Below are 15,981 nucleotides of genomic sequence, written 5' to 3' on the forward strand. Positions count from 1 at the left end.
ATGAATCCGAGCAAGCATTCAAAGTGTTCTCCCATTCAGGCATGAGCTTCTGCGAATTATGAACATGAATCAACAAAGAGACCAAGTCATCAATCTGACTCTTCTTCAAAGAGTCCAACTGGCAAAAATACATAAATTTCATCTTGTCTCTTAATTCGGCTAAGTGTAAACCACTAGCATCACTAACATCAACACCCAATAATTCCTCAATCGAAGCAAGGATCTTCATTTGAATGTCTTGAATTAATCCTTCCATTTCCATACAACTCGATTGGGCATTGTCATAAGCTGATTTCTTCAAGGCTAATGCACAATACCAGCCATGGAAATCATATATGTCTCCACTGTGCACAATGTTCTCGCTGACCAAGGTGGAATTAGGAACCTTCTTCATTGCCAGGAGGCGTGGAATAGTCTTCTCTTGGATAGGCCGGAATTCTTCCCAAACTCCCTCCAAATACTGGATTCTGAATACAAGTGATGTTGTCTTATCATATGCTTGAACAAACTGAGTAAGGAAATCATCTGCCTGCTTTCTTGTGCTTTCAATCCACTTTTCCACCTTTGAGTGTGTACCTCTCGCTACCTCACAGTGTGAATGTATTCCATGGTCAACTGCAATAGGGGAAATAAGGGTGGGATCTCCACGCCTTGTCCCTGCAATATACTCTCTGAGTCTAATATTTTCTTCTCTGTACCTTTCATTCTCCGCAATCGCTGTGTCTAACCTTGCATTGATTGCCTAGAGGTTGTTACCAATCTCCTGGAATTCCTGCCATGCAGATGGACGACCAAGGGCGACTGAAGTGATCTGGAAATCCATGGGAGTAGCAGTGTCCGTTGTCACGCCGACTCTAGGAACAACAATCTGTGCAATCCGCATTCCTGTCTCATCTCTAGCTCTGTGCGACAAAATCTCCGCTCTCTTAGGCTCCTTCTTCTTAGCACTCCTAGCTAGGTAGTCATCAATATCATCAATAGGCTGTACCTCTATCATTTGTTTACTTTTTTCCATGCTTCTCCTCAGCCATTCAGGAATAGCGGCCATTTCCATACCATCATCAAGACATACTTCTTGATCCAGTCCTTTCAATGCCGAGATAACATCCTCATTGTCATCAGGATTATCCTTAGTCCAATCATATACTTCATTTCCCAAGCTAACTTCCAAAAGGATAGTAGAGGATTCCGGCCGATCATTATTCTCATCAGGAGGTGCAGATGTCGCTGTGGCATGGAACTCCTGAATATTCTCTGGTAATATCACTATGTTGGAACACTGCTGAATCTCCTTATTCTGTTCTGGTACTTCAATCACTTCGATTGATGAGACACTGGGAGGGGGTGAAGGAAGGATAAGTGGAGGAATGATAGTCTTCTGTTTCTTCTTCACATCCTCAATCTTCTTCCCTCTGGCCTTGACTTCTCCAGGCATGTTCTTCCTTCCACACCCATGTCAACTAATTTGTTCATCTGCATATCTACCCATGTGCGGGAGAAATTCAAGACCTCTCTCATCAATACATTCAGGTCAATCTCTTCTGACTCTGACCAATTTGGCAATAGGATTGCCTTCTTCATTTCATTCTCATAATGCGGGTGTGTATGATCTCTATCATCTAATACCTGATCAGGGATGAGGAAAAGTCCACACTTCCTCATGAAATCCACTGACATTCTGGACCACATTCTTCTCTTCACTGCTTGTTCGTCCATCAAGTTAGCCCAATAATCCTCTATGTCAACCTTATGAGTGAACTTCTCTCCTCTGATCCTTCCGACCTTCTTGTCTGGATCAAATCTTTCTCTTTTCTTATATGTTGCAAATCTGTAGAATGCAATCTCCTCACCTGCAATGTTGGTGGCTATGGCGGATTTGCAGACCTTTGATGTTTTCCCAACTGAAATAGGGAATGTCATTCCTGTCCTGTGCTTTTCTCTGTGGATAACATCGAACTTTAGAAGTTGTCTTACCACTTCCAACAATATCATTCTGTCGGTAGGATACCTAGGAAGTCTGTAGGGTTCGGATTGAAACCCATGAATCCTGAGGTATGTGAAAGTGGGAAACTGTATATACCACGATCCATATTTCTCTATTAACTTTGTTGCCTCCTTGGACAATCTTCTGTGGATTCCGCCTTACAGCATCCGTGTGATGTACATAGTGAATGCATCATTCACTCTCTTATAGTCTTCAATTCTGTGCATGCTCAGCTGGGGGGTAGCATTCATAACTCTTGTACTGTCCTTGCCCATTCCCGACTTCACCTTTGCATATTAATCCTCTGTATGAAACAAATCGTGCAAGCAGGTACACCAGGTAGGAAGTCATGGCGAATGACTTGGACCGCTCTACATTTCTCAGCTGGAAATCCAGATTGTCGCTTATAATCTTGGACCAATTCACTAGTGTTCCTCTAAGACAATCCTGGATGAAGTAGAATATCCATCCATGAAATATTGCTCCCTGCGGCATTCCCATCACTCTGTTGAGTAGGAATATCAAATCACTATATTCCTCCTTAAAATCTATGCACATAAGTGTTTTGGGAGCCTTGGAATGATGAGACCTAGGCTCAATCATCCACTCTTTATTAATCAAATTCTTACATACACCCATCTTCTTCGTGTATCTGTCCGCATAATCCTCCTTGGTCACATCCTTCATGTCTGTTCCGCGCGGAATTCCGAACACCTCAGCAATGGTATCCTCAGCAAGGTAGGCAATGACAACACCCTTAGGACTCTTGATCATTCTTGTGAGTGGATCGTAACATCGTGCACATTTCAGGATCAACTCACTGCACTGTATGGATTGTGGAAACCCAGCGGCATGGAAAATGCCACTCTTCATAATATTCGCATATGCTGGGGAAGGAACCTGATCTCTGACTTCGAACATCCAACGCTGCATCTGGTCGAAGTCCAGGAAATGCATGTTTGTATCAGCGATCTCCTTCCATCTGGATGAAATCTTAAACTCTGGATAAAATCCAGTCTCCAACGTCTTCAGCAGTTCTTTCCTTTCCTTGTATCTTGACTTTGACATCGCACCTGTACGAAGCTCGAAGTTAGACTTAGGAAAATATTCGTAATAAAATTCCTGACTTTGACATCGCACCTGTACGAAGCTCGAAGTTAGACTTAGGAAAATATTCGTAATAAAATTCCTGACTTTCTAAAGATTTAGTTAATTCAAAGCATGGAGTCAGGAAAATAATCCATACACTTGGTAAATTTTAGCAATTAAGTTCGAAGTGTGACAACACTAAGGCATGGAAGCCTTCCATAAAATTCATTTATACTTCCTTATGTTTAGAAAACATGCAAGCAAAAAATGCAAAGGAGTATACCGGATTGATGATGACTTAGGAAATGTGTGAAAGATTGTGTTTTCACACAATGAATGTCTGAAGACACCTTTTGCAATCAACAATGGAGGTCAAAATTCTGAAGACAACTTGAAAAATCAAACTTTCAAAAACATGTTGTAATCTTTAAAATGCACATAAAATCAATAAAAATCAGTTTTATTGATGAAAACAATCATTTTCTGGAATGTAAGTATGGCTGGTAAAAATTAGTTTTCTGAGGACAAGTCTGAAAATCGGATACTTCAGACTTACCAGCACCTTGCAAAGTGGTTTAAATCCTTGAAAATGATGAAAAATTGCTAAGGAAACAACCCCAAGCAAATTCGCCAAAATTGGTTAGGTGGCTGGAAATGAAAATTTCTGAGGACAACCACCTAACAATGGAGTTTCAGACCTGCAACAGTGATAAAATGGTCTAAAAAATACACAAAAAACTCCATAAAACACCTCCAAATGCTAAATGCTTAAGTTGGAATTGGCTGGGCAATAAAAACTTAAGTCTGAAAATTAATGGCAGCCATTAATGGAAGTCAAAATCTGAAGCAAACCTCAGATCTGAAGTGAATCAGCAGGCTGGAAATGATGGCAGCCACAAAACATGCATGAAAATCATCAAAATATGGCACCAAAACACCTCCCAAGCAAAATATAAATTTTCCCAAGTCTAGCGCCAAAATGGAAAATCTGAAAATTGTTGTCAATGGCAGCAATCTGCAGCAATGAAGGTCTGAACAGCAAGCACAAATGGTGGAGGAAAAATCGCCCAAGTCTCCAACCATGAAATTGCCAACTTTCACCAAAAAATGCTAAATTTGGAAAAAATTGCCAAACTTAGCAAAATCGAAAATCTGAAACTGGTCTTTAATGGCAGCCAAGAGGAATAGATTAGCAAGCTGGAAAAAATGGAGGAAAATAAATCCTCAATCCCACACTTCACAAAACGCCTTGTTAAAAAATTTGCCCAACTTGGAGAAAAATCGCTTTCATTGAGACACCTGGCAGAAATAATAATAAAATAATGCTGAAGTTCCTCTCATATATTTGCTTTCACCTCCCTCTTTCACCACACAAGCAATGTGGGATAAAAAACACTTGTATAAATACTTGCTTGGTGAAACCTTGATTTGCTTCTAGAAGGTTCAAACATTTAATAATTATTGCAAGTTATTAAATTTTAAATAATCATTAATAATTATTTAAAAGCAATTAAAATGGGGCTTATTTATTAAAATATTTCAATTTAAATCCAAAATAAAGCCTCCAGGGGAAAATCGCTATAGGTTGGGATTGAAAAATCCCTTAAAAATCGCTTAAGTGTCAAAATTTACCCCATAAGGGAAATTCGACCCTTGCTTGGATAGAAATCCATGCTCAATTTCATCAAAATGCACATAAAAACCTTCCTAGGGGAAATTCGATGTGAGTTTGGACAAAAATCCAGACAAAAATGCACCCATTTTGCAAAAATCACCCCCCAGGGGAAATTCGATATGAGTTTGGACAAAAATCCACACTTAAAACTCACTTAGCTTGGAAAAATACCTCCCTGGTGGAAATTCGACCTCAGTCTGGATAAAAATCCAGACTCAAAACTCTTTATAATGTTCCCAGTGGAAAATCGATCCCTGTCTGGATGAAAATCCGGACAAAAATCCTTACAAAAATGCTCAGGGGAAAATCGACCTCTGTTTGGATAAAAATCCGGACAAAAATCCTTACTTAGTTGTCACAAAAATCCTGGTGGAAAATCGACCCAAGCATGGAATTATCCTTGCACTCCAGTCCGCGGGGAAATTCAATGGCAGTCTGGATAAATGTTGACACTTTGCTAAATTTTAGCACTTCCAAGGGAAATTCGACCCAGGTGTGGATAAACAATGGGGAAATTAGTAGCCAGTATGGATTCCAGGGGAAACCCACGTGTAGTATGGATTTTGAGTGGGGAATGGGTTGGGTAGTCTGGAATGTGAGGGGAAAATCTCCTCTAGCATGGATTTTGACCCTTTAACCCTTGGAATAAGGATTTCCCTTAGGATTTTATCATTTTAACCACTCAAAATCACTTAGCGACTTTAAATTTGACTGGACTTATATTAATTTTCCAAAAATATGAGCGAAACGCTAGGAAAATATTGGAATAAAGTGCGAAACCAACTTAAATAATACCTTAGGAGCGAGAAAACAACTCCAAAAGGTCTGTGAATACCTTGGCACTTTAAAATTACTGATGCGCGTGTTTAAAAACACGTTAACGTTCAATAGGTCTAACACTCAGCAAAACTTAGGATCATTAAAATATCATCTTTTGCAACTTGATCCTAGCACTTCAAAAACCCTAGACGGCACTAGGCATGATCAAAACTCCGAGACTTGGGCACGGAAAACGCAAAACTGCTCACTAAGTAGCCAAAACCCTAACCTAACAATGCAGAAAGCTGGCAAAGAGGGGGTCCCCGTTAGCAATGGGGCGATGTGTGAAAAGGTCACAACAATTCCCTTTAAACCATTGAATGTTGTGTATAAGTTGTGATGGATCGGTAGGGATTAGGGTTTCTTTACTGGTATTACCGTTAATTTCACTTATGCTCCCGTACAGAAAATGGGATTGCCGAGATTAAAAGGCAGCTATAAAATATTTTATTTGTCTTTTTAAACTTTTCATAGATTTGCCAATTTTGTAATATGACCTTATAAGGCTAAAAATATTATCATTTAAAAAAAATAATGTGATACGTAATAATTTTATGTTTTCATCGTCATTTTTCAATATTTAAAGATTACAATTGATCTCATTTTAATAGATAATCTTCAAAAGAATTTTATGAAGAATTTAGAAGTTTGACATTTGAGATGATAATATTTTTTTTAACATTTTCTTATATTATATATCGATATAGAATAATAATGTATTGTTAATTTTTTTAAATAAAAATAAAGAATATATATTTATATAATAATAATATATTCTTTTTTTTTTTAATTAAAATAAAAAATATATATTTATGTAATAATATATTCATATTTTGTTTTTTCATTTTTAAAATAAATAATATTTGTATTATTTATAATTTTTATATTTAAATAGAAATTGGTTATAATATAAGAAGTTATCTCATAATTCACTATTATATATTTGAAATTTAATTAGTATATTTATCTTTAAAAAGATTTATTTATTGTAAAAATCATTTTATTCTATTTATTGTTTGTTTTTATTTAAAGAGTTATTTTTTATAGACATGGAAATTATTTTGGAATAAAACTAAGCTTTCTTCCCATAGGAAGTGTGTCACGGCCTAAAACAATTTTAAGTTGGTTGAAACTTCCTCGCACAGTTTTGAGTTAATGTAAATATTTAATTGGCATAGAAGTGGGGCCTAGAGATGACGTATTGCCCCACTATTGAGGTTTCGCCCATTCTTTCCTCTCATATAGAAAACATAAATGGTATCCTCTTGTGTCTAGCTTCACCACGAAAGAATAATTATATGAATCTAAATTTGAGTTTTGGGACAAGCAAATAATGTTCTATTAAGGTCTATTGTTGTTTGGGTTTTTAAATTGCAATATTTTTGAAGTGTAGTAAAAGTAGCTTCTTCGAATTAAAATAAAGTAAAAAATGTAAAATATTTTATCAATAAAATACAATAATTCTCAAGTAAATAAAGTAGTCTCATTTATTTTAGTTAGATAAAAAAAAAATTGATTTTAAATAAATAAAAAATATTTTTTAAGTAAATAAAAATAAAACAAGTCTTAAATAGTTTTGAAGTAAAATAGAATAATATTTATTAAATAAAAATTGACTCTATGAATAAAAAATTAATAAATAATTTTTAAATATTTTTAAATAGACTTACATAAACTAAAGCAATTTCAAATATACGTTAGAAAACAATTGCATACAAAAGTAAGCATCAGTAAAGAGAAAATCGATTTCCAATTATGATACGTTAAAATTCGTAACTTATTCAAATGCTATTCAAGATTATTTTCTAATTCTCTCATTCCCTCATCTTTCTTTTTCCCAATTTCCATATGTTGAAATTTGGAGACGCTCTAAAAAATATTATTTTGTTACCCAAATAGCTCTGTAATACTACCTAATTGTAAATAAAAATAAAACAAACCTTAAGTAGTCCTGAAGCAAAATAGAATAATTATGTATGTAAATAAAAAATGAGTCTATGAACCAAAAGAATAAATTAAATACTATTTCAAGATTCTTAAATAGGTTTAGATAAAATAAAACAACTTTAAATATATCTGAAAAAACAATTGGATACAAAATTAAGAGAGTTTTTTTAATGTAAATATTTTATTTAAAAATAATTTGAAAAAATCGATGTCTAATGATACATTAAAATTAGAAACTCTTTCAAAAGCTACCTAAATTTAATTTCTTATTCCCTTTTTTTAATTCTATATGTTCATGTGCAACTTAGGGTTTTAAATTAATTTGCATTGTTCACTTTTAGTTTTCTACATTTCAAAATCAATTCATTTTATATTATATATATTATATATTTGTTATTAATGAAAGCAATTTTTACTTTCGCCTCCAATATATTATTCAAAGTATATCTTGCTATTGTAACCATTGCACCTCCTTTTGGTGTAAGTGCTAGTTTTAGCCCAAAGAAAATTGTATAAGAAGTTAAGTTACATAGCCTTAATTTAGGTAGGAAAGTTCAACCAGCAGGCAGCACATTGCAAAGAGAGGTTTCCAATATACTCGAGTCCCAGTAACCTTCCATTGTTCTTATTAGAATAATAACATGCTAAGTACATAAGACTTTAAAGGTAATTAAATTTGGAGAGAATTCTTGAGTCACCCTTACTGTGTTAAAATGAGGGTCTGTTATATTTTTTCTCTGTAGATCAAAAAAACAAAGTTCATAAATTTAAATGGAGAGATAAGTCCATTTGTTTTACTTTATTGTGTCTATTTGTAGAATCCACCTGGTTCATACCCTGAAGAATGATCTCAAACTGAGACATAGATAAACATAACATGCATTTTTTTTATGAACATTTAGTTTTGAAATGGAATTGTCAGGAAATATTCTAATGATGGCAATGTTTGGAATCTTTGTTCCAAGATTTAAGGCATTTTAAATGATCCAAATTTCTTTACACCTGTAGTGCAGGGAGAGTGGAAAGGCACCTCAAATTGGAGTGAGATAGTGGACCCTTTGAATGGAGAAAAATTCATTGCTGTACCAGATTCTTCTGCAGCTGAGATTCAAGTGAGTGTAATGATCTGCAATGTTTAGTAAAAAAATTTCCCCCATCTGTCAGCATAATTTTGCCCTTTCTTTTAAATAGTAGATGAAGCCTGATTTTTAAATCACTAAGGTACTCTACCTTTGCACTGTGAACAGTAATATATGCTTTTCTTATAGGAATTGTTTTCTAGTTTTGCTATACATTCCTGAAAGATAACTTGGGTTGGATTGTTATGTCTGTTATGCCCTTTAATGCAATATTTAGTACTTAAGAAATCTAATATTCCTTTTGCGCTTTCTTGTTGCTCTCTGTTTCATGATGTTGCCTGCAGCCATTTATTGAGAGCTTGCGTTCATGCCCTAAATACGGATTACACAATCCATTAAAAAATCCTGAAAGGTGTGTTACTAGAGCTTTCTGAAATATCTTTTATTGCTTTCATGTTGTGTGTACAAATATTGTTCGAGAATTAGAAGATAGAATGTGTATATCATCTGCATTTTGCAGTTCTTAAAGAGGGACCTCAATTATGTTTTATAAACAGTAAGGGCTTATGCGGAACGTGTGCCAACAAAATTAGAATGTATCTATTACTTAGGAGCTTCCTGTTTGCAGATTTGTGTGGTCTAACAAATGAGTGTACCCCAAAGACATGCCCTGTCACAAAAAAATGTGAAAATTGGGGGCATCCACTCATTTTGGAATGCTGTGGGGATGCCCTGATGTTCTCAGGATCTCGACTGTCCTGGAGATTTCAAAATCTCCTTGACAGCCCATAGCTGTTTTTAACAGCGAAAAAATTTCACTTACAAAAAGCAGACTTGTTTTTAATGGCATTTGGATTTTTGTCACTTCATTGATCCATTTGTTCAATTCTTTTTGTTTTCACATTCCCACTTAATATCTAGCATTCATCTTAAATTATTTTTGGACATTTTTGTCTATTGATGTTCTCCATCTTAAAATAACCAGGAACAATAATATTGAACTTAATATGCAATACTTCGTGCAACTTTATAAATTTTTGTATTTTTTTTTTTTAATTTGGAAACCAAGCCAAGCTGGAACAACTAATAAAATCCTAAAACAGTTGACTGGAAACACTTTAGCAAACTCTCAATTGCTGATTCAACACTTCTGATCAATTTCATCAATTACATTTGCTGTCATAAACACTAGTAACTCCAAACGCTCAGATATGAATTAACGTAATAATGTCAGCATCGTTCCATATCACATAGTCAATTTGGGAACTCTCAGAGATCTGATTTTTCTTGCCCACCAAGCTGGAAAAGATTACAATGTGTGAAACTATTTTTTTCTGATTTTAGTAATAAAAGACCACTTACAAAATGGAGATCTAGATATCCTTGAAGAATACTATTTTGTTTTGAAACTCTCCAATACTTGGTATCAACTGCTGTAGGTCGCAGCAGGGATTTTAAGACTCTGGCAGCTGATAAAATGTTGTAAAAAGTAGTTGTGCAGCAGCAATTAATGCTGGTACAGCTCCTCCAAGTTTGATCAAACCCTTCTTTATCTTGGTACACAATATAGAATGATGACAAATGACTGCTATGATTTTAAAGGTTTGATGGTTGATGAGTGCTGGTATTCCACTGGTTTGCAATAAATGCTAAGCAAACAGTTACCGATGTGCATGCAAACGTTTGAAAAATGATTGATGATAACAATGTCCCAGATATGGCACCTGGATTCTGCATAAAATGTTGATAATCAGCCACCAAAAAATGCAGAAAATGCTTGTAGCCCAGTGACTAGGGTTTGAAAGTGAAATAGACATTGACAATAAATTCCTCCTCAGTATGGTGCCTTAGATCTAGCTAGAAATGATGAGGAGCAACGGCAATAATTTTTTTGAAAATCAAACATTGAAACCCCCCAAGTGCCAATTGTAGTTGGCAAGGGAATGAAATAAATATGTTATAGTCGGCTATGTAAAAAATAATTATGTTTTGTACTTGTTTGTGTTAGTCCCCAACTGGTTATTAGTTGTCAATTAGTAGTTACCGACGGTTGGTAGCCTTAACCAACATTGGTCTACTATATATGTGTACTTGTTATTCTCAGTCAGGGACTGCTCTTATGATATCCTGTACTCAGTGCATATCTGACAAATGATAATAAAATGTTTGCAAGTAATTTATTTTACTATGTTTTGTAATTCTATATTTCTGTTTACTCTGTAAATCTGATAAATAGAATACATGAGTAAACATTTGGCATCATTGCCGGGGATCAAACCTGGCTCACTCGTGTGACATGCAGCAATGCTCACCACTATACTACAATGAGAAAACACCAATCACCAATTTTGTTTGCAAACTAATTGCTTCTTGCTGGAATCTTGCTTAAATCTCAAAAAATTAGCAGCAAATACTGTAGCAGCGCTATAGCAAATTGAAAAATATCTTCATATCCTCAATAAATCAGCACAATTGTGATCCCCGGATGGAATCACCCAAAATGGGAAAAGAGGGTGTTTCGTCCTTGATCCCCATTGTGGAATTCAAGAGCATTTTTGTTTTCTCAAACCTTAAACAAATAAAGGGTTTTCACTGTTGGATGTCCTAGATTTAACTAACTGCCTAGATCTAAAAATTGGATGGTTAAAGGTTAATTTGAATGATCACCAAATGAAGATAGGCACCTCCCTAATATACCTTTTCAATTTGGGCCCTTGGATCCTAAATTTCCCTCCAATTATTCAATCAATTTTAATTTGGGAAAAGGGACATGAGATTATGATTGCTTGAATCATTATATATTATCTTTTTTGGAAAATACAAGTTTGTCATATCATAATCAAACCCTCCTTGACTATGGCTTTACAACTTATTTTGGGAAAAACCAATGGATAATCCTTCGATCCTTCTGGTGTATACAAGCAAATAGTCCTTGTAATAATAAATTGCTATAATGCAACACTTAATGTCAAATGATATGACAAGATAGTAGCAAGCAAGGACTGATTGATCAGAGGATAGGTATCAGATTTATCTCAAAAAAAAATGAAAACCATAATAAACACCCACCTCTTGTCTCAATATCTTTTGCAAATAATCATACTGTATGCAATGTTTAAACATTGGGCAATTGAATTCGACTATGACCACAATCTACAGGATGATAGTGTTAATGTGTTGCTCTGAAAATGTATGATTGGATTCTTGATGTTGCACACATATGGACAAAAATATTGACATCATTTTACATAAAAGACCCTTTGTCCATATCAAGGAAGATTTAATTAAAGTAGACATAGGAAAACAATGATGGAAATGTATAGTAAGCCATCAAATAAGAATAAATTCTTGATCATCAATTAAATTTTTTGTTATGTGAACCATAGTGGCATTACACTTGAAAATCCCATGATGAACCCCAAGTGCTCATGACCTGCTATGTTTTTGATATTAAAAAGCAGCAAAACTAGGGTGCTGACCCTTTAGACAAAACCCGTAGGCAGCTTCAGCAGGCTATTAACAGCACATTAACAACACAATAACAGCAGTCCAGTCTTTAATATCAGAAAACAGTCTAGACTAATAAAACCAACAATAATAAAGTCTTGGAGTTTTTGAAACTAAATGACCAAAAAACCAAAAAATAGCTAACAAGTGGCTTAAGCAAATAGGCCACTCCATGTCCTTGCATATATCTGTAAATTGGTAATCCATGCAATTAATAATTAAATCTTGTATTATATGAGGTCCAACTGTAAACATCATCAATTGGTGAAACCTATTCAAAATATGGAGTTTGTGTAGGGTACATAAATGGTTTTTTACTTTTTTAATTTGCTTGATAATGACAGTTTATTAGGGTCCACGTGAAATTGCAAATATTTTATATTGTCAGATACGAATTTGATTGTGCTTTAACAGATTCAAAAAAGCTCAAAATTGTGAGCTCATCACCAAGTTAGATCTTTTATCATATACAAACAGCACTGAAACAAAAATACATCAGTGATCTATCACAAGTTAGGGTTTTCTATCATTAAAAAAATGCAATCTCTGAGTTTATTAGTCAAACGTATATTCTGTTGTACGGGCTCATCATTTATGATTACAGTATCTTTTGTCTTGCATTGTTCAATTGAGGGGCAGCAAAGTGGGAACTTTAAAGAACTGAATTCAATATAAGAATACGTTAGTCATTGTTTTCTTATTGCAGGTATCTTTTGTATGGAGATATTTCTGCAAAGGCTGCTGCTGCCTTGAAACAACCTGAGGTAATTGTGAATTCTTCTTGTGGTAGAACTATAAGATGCATGATATATTACTTCATTTGTATGTTCTTTTAAAGGATTTAAATTTTTCTTTATCACGCTAAAAACTCATTCATTTGATTATTGATCCTTCAGGTTTCACATTTCTTTGCAAGATTGATACAACGGGTATCTCCTAAGAGTTTTGCTCAAGCACTAGCTGAGGTCACTGTTACACAAACATTCTTTGAGAACTTTTCTGGGGACCAGGTATCCTTTCTTTTTCCAATGTTGTGATGGTTTCCTAATTGAATTTTGGTTCTATTTGCTATTTGAATTGCCTCCTTATTTCTTTTGCAAATTCTCCCTAAGTGTAGGCTACAGCTCTGTGCTCACAGTGGACTTGAATGGTATGAAATTAACTTTTTTAGCTAGGATGGTTCAATACATTATGTATTATTCTGTAATTATGATGTTAGGTATGACCTTTGGGTGGTATGGCTTATAATGTGTTGTAGGCCTTATGGCCAATTAATAACTAGAGGCAAATGATATCTTTGTTACTTCAAGACAGTGATCTGTAATTAATGATGGTCTAAGTCGCTGGTTCGGGTTCGGGTTTGCCGCTGGTTTGGCTAAATTTTTTTTGGGGGTTTGGGTTTGTTTGGGTTTGTAAGTGTATATAGATATATATATAAGTGAAATATTTATATTACTTTCAAATTTAATAGTTATATTTTGTTATTTATCTTTAATTATGTGATATATATATATATATACCCGAACTACACCAAATCATGGTGGAGTTTGGGTCTACAAATCTGCACTCCATCTCCCTTTATCTTGCCTTTCCTTGTGCAGGTAGTGCGTGGCGGGACCGTAGGCCCACCATGCACTGAAAGCCATTGCTTGGTGCATGGTGGGTCTACGACCCCGCCACACACCTTGTATGAAAGTAATATAAATATTTCACTTATTAAATTTAAATTAATATAAATGTTTCCATGTCCAAACATCCAGTCGAAAATTCCTTAATGCTCTAGTGGAGATAGATGAGCTTTTGAAAATGAAAGGTTCACATTTTCCTAACAATGGAGACCTGGGAGAGCCTCCAAAGATGCTGTTGCAGCCAATTTGGAAGGAGCTGAATCAGCTGATTGATACATTTGTTCAGGAGAAGCTGTCGGAGCTGTAGACATGGGTGCTGAAAGATTACTCTGTTCATGTTGTTGGCATCTATGGAATGGACAGAGGATGCAATCTGTAAGGGAAAAAGTACATGAGATAAAAAATATACACTGTATAGAGCTAGCGAACCCAAACGCGTACCAAACCAATACCCGTATTTGATGTGAACCAGACCTGGATCCGGCCAAGAAACTAGTGAACCCGGTAACTTAGATGATGGTTATACGATAGAATAGTCATCAACATACAGATCTAAATGAAGAAATTAAGTAACATACACTTTAGGCAATCACTTTAAAGTTTAAACTTTAAACTGAACATGAAAGGAAATTAAGAGCAAACAACAAAACAATTGAAGATGCAATTATTTTTTTTCGGAGAACAGGAATTTCTACAGAAAAAATTAGCAGAAGTGAGGAAAATGATCCAAAAATGGATCTGTTTCATCATCAAGATCAGATGTTGGAGTTCAATTATTATTTTTGAGTGGTTGGTATGGTTTTGGCCTCATAGATGCAATTGTCTTGCAGGGTCAAAAGCAGTGTTTTGATTGCATCCAAAGTTGTATATGTTTTACATATTCAGTTACACCTTGTTTTGAGTCCATAGGCAAAAGTTATGGCTTTTCAAAATGGGACAATTTGAGCATTGAAGGGGTGCTTTAGTTTTTGTCAATTGAATTTTGTAATTGCTGGTTTGCATGAACTAACAGTTTTATCTAGACTGGACATTTTTCTCTATATTCTTGTCATTTGGACTTCAAATTTGAGCCCAAAACATGTCTTAATGTGCATGTTGTTTCTCAAAAAGGTGATGGGAGAATTTTTAATCCTTTGTCAGTTATTTTCATGACCATTGGAGCTTAGAACGAGTATTTTGGGAGTTTGGACCAGCTAGTTGAGTATCATAACTTCATAGTGCCATTTGGCATATGGGTGTTGAGATTAACACTTTTTCACTATAATGTTGAGGGAATTTATAAGTGTTTGGATGTTATTGGTTGTGATTGGCATCCCAATGGGCCTCACAAAGGTAGCAAGCTTGTAAAATTGCATATTGAGTAGGTCTTTCCCTTGTGGTAATTTTCAGCGTTCCACAGAAACGCGTTTCCCCCCACTTTGGGTTGTGTTTCAGAGATGGACATTTCCAGGATGGGGAAACGAGGATGCGACGTCTCCCGCCATCCCACCACCGCCACCGGAGCTCCGTCGGAGACGGGGAAACGTCTCTGCATCTCCCTAGGAGATGTGGAGACATGGGGACGTCCCCAAGTCTCCTTGGGAGACATGGAGGCGTTTCTCGAGGGGTGGGAGACGCCTAGACGTCTACCGTCGCCCCACGTCAAATGCAGAAATAAAAATAAATTTTTTTTTAAAAAGTTAGATTTTTGGGGGTTGGGAGGTAACCCTAATTTGACATGGGCCCTACCCCTTCCCCCAAAACAACACAACCATTTTATTTCTTGATTTCACTCATTTTGAAAGACTAATTTTTTTTCCAGCAAGCTGAAGAGGAGGAAAAATTTGTAGAAGACTGATTGAAGGAGTGAGAAAAGTGATTGCAAGTGTGATTAAAGTAAGGAGCAAGAAGAAGAGGAGGAAGAAGATTCTACTGCATTTTGGAGAGATTTTTCAAGCACAAGGTAGGGTTTTTCTTGTTTTTTTTTGTTTTTTTTTTTCTGGTTTTCAATGTCATTTTTCAGTTCTTTGCTGTTTAGCTTTAAATTTGTTTTTTTTTCCAATTCATCTCAACATCAAATCTGATTTTGAGATGAACAAGAAAATAAATTTATTTGTTAAACTAGGCTGATTTTATTTTTATTTTTATTTTGTGAAATGCAATGTCATTTCACAATGAGCTTCCAAGACATGAGTGAGGATGAGATGGAAATCCATTCTCATAGTGAACATGATTCAAAATTTGAACCTCAGGTTGAAAACGAGGGGGGTGACC

At 35.2% G+C, this 15,981-nt stretch overlaps 1 protein-coding gene across 1 annotated transcript in view; it reads left to right on the forward strand.

Moving 5' to 3' along the window:
- LOC131049383 (probable aldehyde dehydrogenase) overlaps positions 1-15,981 on the forward strand; it is a 107,114-nt gene that overhangs the window by 51,312 nt on the left and 39,821 nt on the right. The window contains exons 3-6 of the mRNA XM_057983428.2: positions 8,523-8,626; positions 8,938-9,005; positions 12,807-12,864; positions 12,997-13,110. Coding sequence (XP_057839411.1) covers positions 8,523-8,626; positions 8,938-9,005; positions 12,807-12,864; positions 12,997-13,110 — 344 coding nt within the window. The remainder of the gene's footprint in view (positions 1-8,522; positions 8,627-8,937; positions 9,006-12,806; positions 12,865-12,996; positions 13,111-15,981) is intronic.

This window comes from Cryptomeria japonica, chromosome 3 (assembly GCF_030272615.1).
Source record: "Cryptomeria japonica chromosome 3, Sugi_1.0, whole genome shotgun sequence".
NCBI classification, from domain to species: domain Eukaryota; kingdom Viridiplantae; phylum Streptophyta; class Pinopsida; order Cupressales; family Cupressaceae; genus Cryptomeria; species Cryptomeria japonica.